Source organism: Thalassophryne amazonica, chromosome 17 (genome assembly GCF_902500255.1).
Source record: "Thalassophryne amazonica chromosome 17, fThaAma1.1, whole genome shotgun sequence".
Classification (NCBI taxonomy): domain Eukaryota; kingdom Metazoa; phylum Chordata; class Actinopteri; order Batrachoidiformes; family Batrachoididae; genus Thalassophryne; species Thalassophryne amazonica.
The window spans coordinates 20669546-20684700 of record NC_047119.1 but is presented as its reverse complement, the minus strand read 5'-3'; the positions used below and the strand labels follow the sequence as shown (position 1 = coordinate 20684700).

The following is a 15155-nucleotide window of genomic DNA, read 5'->3' as shown; positions in this document are numbered from 1 at the left end:
CCTCTGCAGGTGATCAGTTAGCTGTTTTACAACTACCCTCTCAAGAATCTTTGAGAGAAAAGGAAGGTTGGAGATTGGCCTATAATTAGCTAAGATAGCTGGGTCAAGTGATGGCTTTTTAAGTAATGGTTTAATTACTGCCACCTTAAAGGCCTGTGGTACATAACCAACTAACAAAGATAGATTGATCATATTTAAGATTGAAGCATTAAATAATGGTAGGACTTCCTTGAGCAGCCTGGCAGGAATGGGGTCTAATAAGCATGTTGATGGTTTGGATGAAGTAACTAATGAAAATAACTCAGACAGAACAATCGGAGAGAAAGAGTCTAACCAAATACCGGCATCACTGAAAGCAGCCAAAGATAACGATACATCTTTGGGATGGTTATGAGTAATTTTTTCTCTAATAGTCAAAATTTGTTAGGCAAAGAAAGTCATGAAGTCATTACTAGTTTAAAGTTATGGAATACTCAGCTCAATAGAGCTCTGACTCTTTGTCAGCCTGGATACAGTGCTGAAAGAAACCTGGGGTTGTTCTTATTTTCTTTCAATTAGTGATGAGTAGAAAGATGGTCCTAGCTTCACGAAGGGCTTTCTTATAGAGCAACAAACTCTTTTTCCCAGGCTAAGTGAAGATCTTCTAAATTAGTGAGACGCCATTTCCTCTCCAACTTACGGGTTATCAGCTTTAAGCTACGAGTTTGTGAGTTATACCACGGAGTCAGACACTTCTGATTTAAAGCTCTCTTTTTCAGAGGAGCTACAGCATCCAAAGTTGTCTTCATGAGGATGTAAAACTATTGACAAGATACTCTAACTCCCTTACAGAGTTTAGGTAGACTACTCTGCTCTGTGTTGGTATATGACATTAGAGAACATAAAGAAGGAATCATATCCTTAAACCTAGTTACAGCGCTTCTGAAAGACTTCTAGTGTAATGAAACTTATTCCCCACTGCAGGGTAGTCCATCAGGGTAAATGTAAATGTTATTAAAAAATGATCAGACAAAAGGGAGTTTTCAGGGAATACTGTTAATTCTTCTATTTCATACCATAAGTCAGAACAAGATCTAAAATATGATTAAAGTGGTGGGTGACTCATTTACTTTTTGAGCAAAGCCGATAGAGTCTAATAATAGATTAAATGCAGTGTTGAGGCTGTCATTCTCAGCATCTGTGTGGATGTTAAAATCGCCCCACTATAATTATCTTATCTGAGCTAAGCACTAAGTCAGACAAAAGGTCTGAAAATTCACAGAGAAACTCACAGTAACGACCAGGTGGACGATAGATAATAACAAATAAAACTGGTTTTTGGGACTTCCAATTTGGATGGACAAGACTAAGAGACAAGCTTTCAAATGAATTAAAGCTCTGTCTAGGTTTTTGATTAATTAATAAGCTGGAATGGAAGATTGCTGCTAATCCTCCGCCCCGGCCCGTGCTACGAGCATTCTGACAGTTAGTGTGACTCGGGGGTGTTGACTCATTTAAACTAACATATTCATCCTGCTGTAACCAAGTTTCTGTTAGGCAGAATAAATCAATACGTTGATCAATTATTATATCATTTACCAACAGGGACTTAGAAGAAAGAGACCTAATGTTTAATAGACCACATTTAACTGTTTTAGTCTGTGGTGCAATTGAAGGTGCTATATTATTTTTTCTTTTGAATTTTTATGCTTAAATAGATTTTTGCTAGTTATTGGTGGTCTGGGAGCAGGCACCGTCTCTACGGGGATGGGGTAATAGGGGGATGGCAGGGGGAGAGAAGCTGCAGAGAGGTGTATAAGACCACAGCTCTGCCCCCTGGTCCCAACGCTAGACAGTCACAGTTTGGAGGATCCCAAAAAATTGGCCAGATTTCTAGAAATGAGAGCTGCTCCCTCTAAAGTGGGATGGATGCCGTCTCTCCTAACAAGACCAGGTTTTCCCCAGAAGCTTTGCCATTATCAATGAAGCCCACCTCATTTTTTGGACACACTCAGACAGCCAGCAATTCAAGGAGAACATGCGGCTAAACATGTCACTCCCGGTCTGATTGGGGAGGGGCCCAGAGAAAACAACAGAGTTCGACATTGTTTTTGCAAAGTTACACACCGATTCAATGTTAATTTTAGTGACCTCCGATTGGCGTAACCGAGTGTCATTACTGCCGAGTGAATTACAATCTTACCAAATTTACGCTTAGCCTTAGCCAGCAATTTCAAATGTCCTTCGATGTCGCCTGCTTCTGGCCCCCCGGAAGACAATTGACAATGGTTGCTGGTGTCGCTAACTTCACATTTCTCAAAACAGAGTCGCCAATAACCAGAGTTTGATCCTCGGCGAGTGTATCGTCGAGTGGGGAAAAACGGTTAGAGATGTGAACGGGTTGACGGTGTACACGGGGCTTCTGTTTAGGGCTACGCTTCCTCCTCACAGTCCCCCAGTCAGCCTGCCTTCCCGACTGCACGGGGTCTGCCAGGGGGGAACTAACGGCGGCTAAGCTACCTTGGTCCGCACCGACCTACAGGGGCCTGGCTAGCTGTAGAATTTCCACGGTGCGGAGCCGAGCCTCCAATTCGCCCAGCCTGGCCTCCAAGCTACGAATAAGCTGCACTTATTACAAGGTACCGTTACTGCTAAAAGAGGCCGAGGAATAACTTAAACATTTCACACCCAGAGCAGAAAAGTACGGGAGAGACAGGAGAAGCCGCCATGCTAAAACGGCTAAGAGATAGTAGCTACGCTAAGCTAGCGGATTCCCAAACAGGGAATCCGACACTAGACAGGCTGTGCAGCAGCACAGCACAGGTGTAGTAGCAGCAGCATTTCTTCCCTAGTCCAAAGATGGTGGAGCTGAACCGGGCTTTCCACTTTTAGGATGTCAAGATCTATACGTTGAACCGACACAAACTTCAATTTGTTGTGATCTGTGCATTTTGAATATGGACATTATGATTTGTGAATGATGGCTGTAGAGGAAGAATTTCTTCTTTCACTTGATCATGGTCACATCCTGGTTGTTTATGGATCGGCCTGGTTTGGTGAGTTTTGTGGGGTGTTTTTTTGGTGACAGCTGTTGCTGGTCTATGGCTGTTATTTCAGCAATATGATGTCACAAAATGGTCAAAACACACCCATACAACCACCCCAACACAGTCCCTCATCCCACACCAATACATGCCATGTTGGCAGTGTCCCAATTCAGGGGCTGCATCCTTCTCAGCTGTGTTCTACCAAGATCTGGCCTTCTGAGATTGCAGAGGCTGAACCAACCATTCTGAAATGAGACAGTCTAGCCCAGGTGTGGGCAATCATGTGCCACGAATGGCCGAGACACTGCAGGTTTTCCTTGCTACCAATCGCCTCAGCAGGTGATTTCATTGACGATCAGGTGTTTATGTTCAGGGGAGAAGCTCATCAGAAACCCACCTGCTGAGGTGACTGCCTGCAAGAAAAACATGCAGTGTCTCTGCCCTTGTTGCCCACCCCTGGTTTAGCCCATGGAGCATTTTGCTATTGCGTCCTTAGCTTCTTCCACTGCTACCCCTGTCACCTAGTAACCTTGACAGCTGCACAAGATAAGTTGTCGTAGTGAGCGCAGCCTGCACTCAAGAAAAATTTTTCAATAATTGTGTATACTTTGCTTTTAAACATGACTATTTCTAGTTGTACACATGGATTCAGGAAATGCCTTTTGTTTCTGCTTTTTAAAATTTACCAACCATTTTTGCCTTGTTGGGGGGGGGGGGGTCACACAAAAATTTTTTGAAAGAGATTATATGTCCCAGCTGGCGTGGGAAAGAGGGAAGTGTGAGTTGAGCTGCATCATCTGTTGCCACCTAAATCCAATAAGCTGTAGAAAATTAATCTGATTCTTGGAAATTGTTTTGGCTGTGATGGATACATCTGTTGTACCCTTCATTTTCAGGGGAAAGAAGGTTGCAATTGTTGGGTGCATTTCAAAGAGCTTGTGAAAGGGGGTAGGCTAGTCGCACCACTGTGACGCATGCAGTCCACAAATGCAGCCTTCAAAGGATGCAGCCCCTCTATTGAGACACAGCCATTATGAAGTAATACTCAAGATGGTGGACAATTTTGGAACTCTCGAAAATGCTGTGATGCATTGTGGATTCTCCTGGCCCATGATGACATGCTATACCATGGTGCCCAGTGTCGCCAAGACATCAACGGGACTGGCCAAATCTTACATTTCAGCAAACATTGTGTTGTGAGGTTTGATGATGACACTAGAGAGCTTGAATCAAGGTTGAAGTTCTTCTTGCCTTTTCTTCTGCTAACCCAGTAAACTCTGTGTCATTAATGGTTTCAAGAGCCACATGGCTTCATCACTCTACAATCAAATGTCAACCATATCGGCCAAAGGAGCTCCAGAAAAAAAACAAAACAAAACTGTTAAGCTGCTTAATCTGTTGAAGATCATGGCATACAAATATTTCATGCTCAATTTCTAGAGAGCATACGAGTGCTAGTACCCAAAAGTGGTAAACATGCAAATAGTTTTCTTTAAATGAAATTAATTGCAGGATGGTTACTGATAATCTACTGTACCTTTTGGTCTTTTAAATTTTAAATCAGCTGTCTGCATCCATTCTGAGCTATTTACAGTAGTGTTCAGAATAATAGTAGTGCTGTGTGACTAAAAAGATTAATCCAGGTTTTTGAGTATATTTCTTATTGTTACATGGGAAACAAGGTACCAGTAGATTAAGTAGATTCTCACAATCCAACAAGACCAAGCATTCATGATATGCACACTCTTAAGGCTATGAAATTGGGCTATTAGTAAAAAAAGTAGAAAGGGGTGTTCACAATAATAGTAGTGTGGCATTCAGTCAGTGAGTTCGTCAGTTTTGTGGAACAAACAGGTGTGAGAGGGGAAAACTTACACGCAGGTGCAAAAAATTATAGGCTGTTCATCTACAACCATCTCCAATGCTTTAAAATGGATAAAAAAAAAAAAAAAAAAAAAAAAACAGAGAAGCGTGGAAGAAAATGGAAAACAACCATCAAAATGGCTAGAAGAATAACCAGAATGGCAAAGGCTCACCCATTGATCAGCTCCAGGATGATCAAAGACAGTCTGGAGTTACCTGTAAGTGCTGTGGCAGTTAGAAGACGCCTGTGTGAAGCTAATTTATTTGCAAGAATCCCCACAAGTCCCTCTGTTAAATAAAAGACATGTGCAGAAGAGGTTACAATTTGCCAAAGAACACCACTGGCCTAAAGAGAAATGGAGGAATATTTTGTGGACTGATGAGGAGTAAAACTGTTCTTGTCGGGGTCAAGGGCCACAGACAGTTTGTGAGACGACCCCCAACTTTGAATTCAAGCCACAGTTCACAGTGAAGACAGTGAAGCATGGTGGTGCAAGCATCATGATATGGGCATGTTTCTCCTACTATGGTGTTGGGCTTATAATCGCATACCAGGTATCATGGATCAGTTTGGATATGTCAAAATACTTGAAGAGGTCATGTTGCCTTATGCTGAGAGGACATGCCCTTGAAATGGGTGTTTCAACAAGACAATGACCGCAAGCACACTAGTAAACAAGCAAAATCTTGGTTCCAAACCAACAAAATTAATGCCTCGCAGATGTGAAGAAATCATGAAAAACTGTGGTTATACAACTAAATACTAGTTTAGTGATTCACAGGATTGCTAAAAAAGCAGTTTGAACATAATAAGTTTTGAGTTTGTAGCGTCAACAACAGATGCTACTATTATTGTGAACACCCCCTTTTCTACTTTTTTTACTAATAGCCAGTTTCATAGCCTTAAGAGTGTGCATATCATGAATGCTTGGTCTTGTGGATTTGTGAGAATCTACGGAATCTACTGGTACCTTGTTTCCCATGTAACAATAAGAAATATACTCAAAACCTGGATTAATCTTTTTGTTCACATAGCACTACTACTATTCTGAACACTACTGTAAATGTTTAACTGTAACTAGTGTTCCCATTGTTACTATGTATGTCTTCATTTCATTTAGGCACATGGTGCTAACGCGTTTACCTTCAATTACCGGCCTGGTTAGCACGACTCCTGCGCTGCACCCTTGTTTTGGTTGGCCAGCTCTGCTTCTTTGATGCCTTCACAGAACAGCAAACTAGCTTCATGGAACCTGGTCCCTGCAGCACACAGGCTAGAAGCAGCTTGGGTAAGAACAACTGCTGAGGACTTCAGTGGGCTAATGTTACTGCCAGATTGATAATCCAGGATGTACATATTTTTAATGTATTTCTGCTGTGTATACACAGTATGATGCCAGACATTAAGTCATTGCTTGCAGTCATGCTTGTGCGTGTGTGTGTGACACTTTTCTTGTAAACACAGTACCTCGGTGGTCTCCCAGCCAAGTACTAATCAGGACGTACCATACTCATCTTCACTCTGAAATCTGACAAGATCAGGTTGCACACTAATCAGTATGGCTACACGTGCATGAATGGCACATATCGTACACAAATAATTGGCCATCAATTTGAATCATCAGATTTGGTCAAGTTATTTTAACACTTACAGGAAGTTTATTTGAAGAAAATATTTATTTATTTATTGACTTTCTGATATTATAATGCATTAACAGACTATTTGATACAGTTTGTATATAGCCTAACTAGCCTTATTAAAACTTGGCAAATAACGTGAATCTGCAGTCTTCAAGTAAAAAAAACATACATAATGTTGATGTTGGTATGTTTTTTTGCTTTCATTTTTGTTGTACCTTCCCTTTTTTTCTCCACCACCAGAACGGACACAAATGTTTGTCACCAGTCGGTTGCTAGAAATGGGATTTTCTATGAGACATATCTACTTGGCCATGGAGGCAGCAGGTATTACTACTCTGTGGAGTGTGTTTGAGCTACATTTTGCTTTTACAGCTATTCTTCATCATGTGCTGTTTTAGCCTGTTGTACTTTGAATGTAGAGAACTAGTCTTTGAATAAAAATGCACTGAATTTTAAACAGACGATGTTTTAGCATGGTGGTGTTACCACCTTGAACTGTAGTGTTACCACAGGTGAACTAAGGCATTTCGAATATAACCAGAAGGGGTACTCAGACACTGAAACACCCGCGCCTTACATGTTTCTACAGTTTCATGCAAATACCACATTGTTCTGAATATAAGATGATCCTGATTATACACGTCCCCGATTTTCAAGACATATTTTTGTAAAAGGCTTTTTGAAGACTATCTTGTTTTTTATATATATTTTTTAAATTTAAATAAATGCTATAAAAGCACATTTCTTTTTCAAACATGTTCTGATACACTGCCAAGATTTTGCGATTTGTTAAAGCCTCTTTCACACCGGGTCTGCGTAGACTGCATTGTGCTGTGTATCTTTACGCAGGAATGGCTGCGTATGGTGCACGCACAAGGGAAGCTTTGGCCCACTTCTTTTTCTTCTTCTGTGGTTTTGAAGCTTCACTGTCAGCAAAGTCAGCAGAGTCCAGCGGGACGAATATAAATTTAGCAAATGCAGTATATACTGATAAAAAACCTAAAAGGATTTTTCGCTGGACTGGTGTAGGGTAGCATACAATTGCGGAGACTTGGTGTATAGTAGCAGTGTTACATAGACTTGCATGCAGTAGCGGAGTGTTGTATAGACTCCCATAGAGCACTGCGTCCAGTGCTCTATGCCAAATGTCCATGAAAAAGCTAAACATGTTTAATTTTTTTGTGTCCATTTCGTGGACCCCTTTGCATCTCTTGGCGTCGGGCTGCCTAAGCTTGGCGTAGTTGGTACGCTGCTTATGCAACTCTGCGGTGGCCCAGTGTGAAAGGGGCTTAAGGTGTACAAGGACGACTGCTTACAGTTGTTTTTTTGTGCCTTAAAGAAACCTGTTGTTTTGAGACCATGCCCTGAGAAGTTGCTAGATATGTAGTTACCATCATTTGAGGAAAAAAACTTAATCTTCTAAACATTTTTACTGGCTAAAATAAATTCTCAAACACAAACTTTTCTTTGAAGTTTTTCCATTAAAGTGTACAGACACCAAAAGACATGTGGACCCCATTCAAATGTTATGTTTTATTTGGAAGTTATGTGATGTCCAGTGTGTGTGCTCAGACCCCCTGTTCTGTATGTTGTATTGTGGAAAATATAAAACATCTCAGGTTCATCTGTTTAATCAGAAAGAAATACTGGTATATTTTAGGCTTTGTAGTATCGCATCTTCACATTGAAACTTTTTTGACATTCTCTCAGTGGTCATAACAGGTGCTTCAGTTTGACTGTAGGCAACATAATAATAATAATAATAATAATAATAATAATAATAATAATAATAATACATGAATTAGCAATGGCAACGCCCCTATGATCCATCTTTCTTTTTTGAACTCTGACAGTTCACCTTCCTGTGGTCCCTCCCAGATGTAGCAGGTGACTTGGACTCTCAAACCATTGAGGTGTTGGCCAGATGGATGCTAGAGCACCCTCTGCACGATGACCAGCAGCTGGGTGAGTCACACAGACCAGAGGGAGGTCCTGACACACCGTCCCCAGATGGACCAGAGACGGTACAATGTCCTGGCGCCTGCCTGGTCAACCCAGTGAAAGGTCAGAGGTTTGAAGGGTATTTTGCAATTATTTTGATGATATGCTTCGATAGTACAAGTGTTGTATGATTAATAGTATGTTACTGTATTATAGCCTGTTGCCAGGCCTTGGACTGGATTGAGCGGGAGAACTTCTTGGATGTCCACCTGACGAGGAACAGACCTCCTCCAGCACGGTGGCGGCGTTCAGGCCCTACTCAGAGGACCTCTTTCCGAAGACAGGTCAGAATCAGCATAAAATTAGAAACCATAGGGCACTCGGGGAGCAGACTTGTTCAATGTCCAACAGGTTTCTCTTTTTTCTGTCCTCAACCAAAGTGAAGGCCAGTGTGGGTGCTGTTATGACAGTCTGCAAATAACCATGACTTATCACTGTTTTGCTTGCTCAGTGTGTACTTCTGAAATTAGTTCATGACCCTTTCGAGACATTCTGGTAACAATACAAATTGGACAGAAGCATTACCTCCTTGGTGGAAATTAAGAAAATGTATTCACTCAAATGTGTTCAAAGCACCTCTCTAAAACGTTGTTGTTGTCATTTTCAGAGCTGCCGCCGCTGTACCAGCAGCATGCCGCAGTCGGTGACTGGCCAGAGCAAGTAGAGTTCATCCCTACTCTGCTGAAGAGGAATCAGAAGTGGGCTACATGGATGACCCATACCACGAAGAAACCTATGAAGACCTGCTCACACCTGCATTTTCACCTTGGATAGTGACACTCTTCAGATAGTAGAGGTGACACATGTCCTCATTTAAATAGATTCTTACTTTATTAAATCTATATTTTCTGGAGTATAAATTGCACTGGACTATAACTCAAACCTTTTTCTGTGTCATAGTTTTTAATTGTCATTTTTGTGCATTGTTCTGGTGTAATTTTGATTGTTGGAGTTTATTTTGTTTAGTGCTTTGATTCCTAGGAAAACCCTATATAAATAATTATTATTAAAAACAAACACGTGATTTTTCTTTTTTTTAATTATGTATTTATTTGTTCCTTCTTTCAACAAATACAGAAGTAACAGCCATCATTATATGCAGATAAAACGTAATAATCTGTACATCAGAGCCATCCCACTTACGATCTGCCTCAGCTATCAGTGCCGTGCATTTCAATAAAACATCTGAGAAGGAATTTTTTTGCTTATACCCTGAACACCCACTCCTCCCACCAGTCACAATATTATTAAACAAAACAATGTATAAAACAAAAAATTTTCAAACATAATGATAAATCAAAGGCGCAAAGTATTGATGGCTTGAATGTCAAATAGTTGCGATAGAATTAAAAACGGTTCCCAAATTCTTTAATATGTGTCCAGTTGTCCATTATTTTTACAGATGAGTCGTTCACATGAAGCAGTTTTGACAAAGCGGTGAACCACTCTGAAAATGTGGGGCCATTCTGTCCTTTCCAATGTTCTTAAGATGATCCTTTTGGCTGTGGTCAGGGCGGTCTTGAGCCAAAGTGCCTTTTCCCTGGTTATACCAGTGCTAGAATCCAGTACATTCAGAAGGCATAACTGAGGTGTCAAAACAATTTTAACATTAAGACAGTTACATAATTTTTCATAATGTTTCCCCAGTAACCATCAAGACTTGGACAAGTCAGAAACATATGGAGTATATCCCCAGGGGCGGAGTGACATCTCCAGCAAGTATCGGATAGACTGATCTTAGCCTATGTAACTTCACTGGTGTCCAATATAGTCTATTATATATTTTAAATTGTATCAGCTTAGAACGTGCATCCCTCATCGGCTTCAACATATGTTTAACCAGGGTATTCCATTCATCTCCATTAAAATTTGCCTCCAGATCTTTTCCCCACACATCCTTCAATCCTTTATTAGCATCACTAGTATCTTCGTTTAAATATTTGTACATATTGCTAACTAGATGAGATAGACTATGCAATTTTTGAAATTTAGATTGTACCAGTGATTTAGAAGGAATAGTAGAGAAAGATGTTAGTTTTGTCAGGCAGTCCTTCAGCTGGATATACTGCCAAAATTCTTTGTTGCAGAGGCCGTAAGTTAATTGAAGATCTTCAAAATTTTTAAATTTATTATCATGAAAAACATGTTCTATCTGACAAATTCCTTTATTAAACCACGGTCCCCAGAATACAGTCTTCCCTTCTATCATAAGCATAGGATTTTTCCAAATTGATGCTGAGCCAACGAGGAAAGGGACATTTTTTTTTCTTTTATTAAGCTGCAACCACACTTTCCGCGTATGCAGTATAACTGGGTTGGATTTAATGTGACACTGGGGACTTGAGACAAATAGTGTTCAGCCTTAAACGGGGCATTGATTTCATCTTCCAGATGTACCCATACGGTTTATCATCCCTGTTTGATAAAAGTGAGGCTATCTGGGCAGCTGTGAAGGCGTCATGATATAGCTGTAAATTGGGCAAATTCACTCCTCCATGGGTTGTACTTCCTGGAGTTTTTTAAGAGTCATTCTGGGTCATTTGCCTGCCCACACAAATGAATTATTAGTTTGTCTATTGTTTTAAATATGATTGTGGAACTGTGAGAGGCAATAAACTGAAGAGATAATTCAATTTAGGAGCAATAACCATTTTGATTGCCTGTATTCTGCCCCATAGCGAAATCTGGAGTTTATCCCATCCTTTTAGAAGCAGGTCAATTTTCTGAATCAGAGGCTCATAGTTATCTACCACAATATTACCCAACCCTGTATTTAGTAAAACCCCAAATATTGAGGTTTTTCGTAATCCATTTGAATTTCCAATTATCAAAGTGACTCTTAAAACATGCTTTAGACAGGGGCATTACTTCACATTTAGTCCAGTTTACTTTATATTCCAATAGGTTTGAAAACGTATTTATCACATTTAGAAGTGAAGGTACAGATTTCTGAGGAAATACATCATCTGCAAAAATCAACATTTTGTTATTGTGACCATCCATGCATATACCTTTTATTTTGTCATTCTGTCTGATAGCCTGAGCCAAGGGTTCCAGAGATATTATGAAATGCAGAGGCGAAAGGGGTTCGCCCTGTTTAGTCCCACGCTCCAGGGATACAGAAGATCTCAAACTGTTAGTTGTTACTACTGCTTTAGAATTTGTATAAATTATTTTAATAATGTCTTGAAGAATTTTACCAAATCCAAATTTATTTAGTGTAAAATATAAATAGCTCCAGCTAACCCTATCAAACGTCTTCTCGGCGTCCAGTGACAAAGCTGCAATAGGGTCAGTTGAGTCTGGTGCTTTCCAGACCAGATGTAATAAACGTCTCAAGCTATCAGAGGAAGACCTGCCCCTGACAAACCCCACCTGGTCAGAGTGTATTATTTCAGATATTACCTTATTGATTCTAATTGCGAAGATTTTTGTGAAAAATTTTGCATCACAGCACAAAAGACTGATGGGCCCATAACTGCCACATTCCAAAGGATCTTTCCCCTTCTTGGGTATGAGGGTGATTAATGATTCAGACATCGAAGAAGGTAGTTCTTGAGAAGAGATGGCAGAGTTGAATACTTTTAAAAGTTCCGGACCGAAGTTCTCAATTCAGATTTTTTATAAAATTCATTTGGTATCCCGTCACTACCATGGGTCTTTCCGTTGGGGAGAACTATTTAGAGTTTTCTTTAATTCTCCAGAGTTATGGGTTGTTCCAGATTTTTAGCCAGATCTTCAGAAATTTTGGGGAGATGAAGTCGACCGAAGAATCCTCTGTTTCATGTATTGAAAAAACAGCCTTCTTCAGTGTAGAGGTTTTTATAGAAATCTTTAAAAAACATATTAATTTCTTTGTGATTTGTGATTATTTTGCCTTGCTTATTTTAACAGCACTAATTTTGCAGGAAGCTTGCTGTGTTTTAAGTTGGTTGGCCAATAGTTTGCTAGCTTTGTCGCCCGGATTCATACCATTTTGTTTCATTCTGTGAAGAGAGTATTCAACTTTTTGATATAATCGTATTCAGCTCATATTTAGCTTTTACCAGCGCAGCTAATGTGGGTGAGCTAAACGTGATTTTTTCAATACACAAACTGCACCAGAGTTTAAGTTGCAGCACTTCCCAAACTCGTAAAAAAAAAAAACCTTATACTCCAGAACACTGTATGACTGCTACACTTCTCAATGTGTGGACTGGGTGTTGGGTTGGGTTGTGGAAACCAGCAGCTAAGGTGTCTTTGTTGACGAGAGAAGGTTTTCTAGTCCAGACTTAAGAGATAATGTTGTGGTTTTTGCGGAAGCATTGGTTACTCTTGACAGCAACACTTGAGAAGCTGAGTGAGGAATCAGACTGTCTGGGTTTGCAAGTTGTTGTGGATCGAGATTAAGATCCAGACTAGGAAGAGTTTATAGAGTCAGGAGGTTGCTCAACAGAAATCGTTAGGATTCTGGTGCTTCCCGTCTTACTGTATGGTGAGATTCAGATGCTAGCCCGAAATCAAACACAACAGCTAGATATGTTCGGTACTAGGCTTCTCCGGAGGATCCTTAGGTACTGCTGGAATGACTTTGTGTCAAACAAACCTTGATGAGGGAACATTAATGTTGACATTTTGGCAATGTAGTGCATTACTCTGGTTATGATCCAGCATGGCGGTTCTTCAGTGTTGAGGACCTCAGGGGCTGGGAAATACCGAGGGAATGCCCAGGTTTGACCTGGCTGTGGCAGATAGGTGGTTACTTATGAGCGTTCGAGATGGTTTAGTTGTCTTGGATAGTTGTCATCCAAGAGCTGGAATGGTTCTGTGGTGTAGTGGATGTGACAGTGTGTAGCAACGCATGGTCCCAGACTTGACCTGATAATCAAACATTATCCCTCTGATTACTTTTCCCTTTAGGGAAGAGAAGAACACAGACAGATGGTGAAATGCGAACTGTGCAACACACTAACTCTGCAATTCAACAATCACATAAAGCGGCGACACCCTGGTTGTGGACAGAGTGCTGCACGTAAGGGCTACGACAGCACCGGCTCTTATGTGGACGTCTGGTTCAAAGGGGAGTGTGGCTCCAACTTCCCTTTCTACCTCCTTTGTGGCTCCTGCAGGGATAAATATCTGGCGGCAAACTTGTGTGACCTGAGTGGCAAACATGAAAGGTACGACAGATGACAGTTCCAACCTGCCATGCAATAATTCTTCCTTTTTTTATTAAACAAATCGAAAATTCAGCATGGAAAAGAAAAAGTTTTAAAGATATACAGTATATTGTTTTTAGTTATAAATGTCGCCATGTATTTACATACTGTAACATTCTTTTCTTCAGGATTAAAGGTTTGACATGTGACTTGATTGGCCAGTTGGATAGCACATCTGACGGTGGGGAAACCCAAATTCACACGGAAACACAGCATGATAGAATAATGCTCGTGAAATGGACAGAGTTAAACATGAGTGGTCTTTGTGTGTCCTCCTCAGATGATTGGGAAATGAGCCTCCAAGATGACTGTGACACAGATAGTCTGACAGGACTGGAGGACTTTGGGGTCTTGCTCAGACCACTGGGGTTAACTGAAAAGAAACTAGTTCCAGATCCCATCACCTTCACTGAGCCAGATCCCCTCGGAGTGCTGGCATACAGCTCCTCTGACCCTTGGAGAGTAGTGTCTACTCAAGGTACTAGGTTTGTTTTAGAAAGGCTGTATACCAGTGGAAAAATATTTGTCATGAAAATGGAATTCCAGAAGAATAATAACCACGTAAGTCAACTTCTTGCACATGCAGGATGTGCAGGTGTGAGACTGAAAAAGACAGTTCAGCTGGGACCTTTTTCTTCAGGCATGAAAAAAAAACAGTATCTGTTGAGCTTCTAATCAGAATGAGGCAGCAATTCTCAAGAAAAATATGGACGGTAGATGTTAGTTCATCAGCATAAATGTGGCACATAAATCTTTTCTTCAGTATTACACTACACACATCAATACATTTTTGTTCCACTAAATACTGTCTCACTTACCTTTGGAATGAGCTTAATTTATTTAGATTAATTTTATTTTTAATATCATAGGTGTGGTTCTTGTTGAACGCAAGACCTGTCTGAGTCTTGGCGAGCAGGCAGCATCACTGAAGAACTCCTGTGATCGACTGAGAGCTTTACGAAGAGTCACCTCCACAGCTCAGATTCTGCTTTCTTACAGCATGGTAATGAAAGCTCTGTCTCAGGCTGCGTCAAGGTATATTCACACAAAAAAATAAATCGACTTTATTCATTTACCTATTATCATGTTTGTGTTGATGTTAAAGCAGTTTCAATGCATTTTTTTTTAATGCTTCCTTTTTAGTGCGTCATTGTGTAGCCAGTCAAGTGGACTATTGTCCTTGGGTCTGGCAGACATCCGTATTCTGGTGCGTTTAATGACTCTGGCAGCAGGGGGCAGAGTTTATCCGTGCATTGACAGACAGTCAAGTATGAAGGGGATGGTGACGGGCTGCAGCTCCTCTACCTGCCTGAGCTTCCTCACCTCAGCCATCGGTAGTGTGGTGTCCCACAATCCTACTGCTTACAGGCAACTTGTGGAAATATGCACTCAGGTCAGGACTTCGTTACTACGCACCAAGTATGTT

At 40.7% G+C, this 15155-nt stretch overlaps 1 protein-coding gene across 1 annotated transcript in view; it reads left to right on the top strand.

Annotated features, from left to right (window-relative positions):
- LOC117530159 (probable E3 ubiquitin-protein ligase HERC1) overlaps nt 1-15155 on the top strand; it is a 147652-nt gene that overhangs the window by 103184 nt on the left and 29313 nt on the right. The window contains 13 exon segments of the mRNA XM_034193117.1: nt 6011-6082; nt 6084-6178; nt 6771-6854; nt 8409-8594; nt 8688-8832; nt 9119-9195; nt 9198-9287; nt 9290-9327; nt 13431-13690; nt 13858-13910; nt 14010-14207; nt 14599-14764; nt 14873-15122. Coding sequence (XP_034049008.1) covers nt 6011-6082; nt 6084-6178; nt 6771-6854; nt 8409-8594; nt 8688-8832; nt 9119-9195; nt 9198-9287; nt 9290-9327; nt 13431-13690; nt 13858-13910; nt 14010-14207; nt 14599-14764; nt 14873-15122 — 1714 coding nt within the window.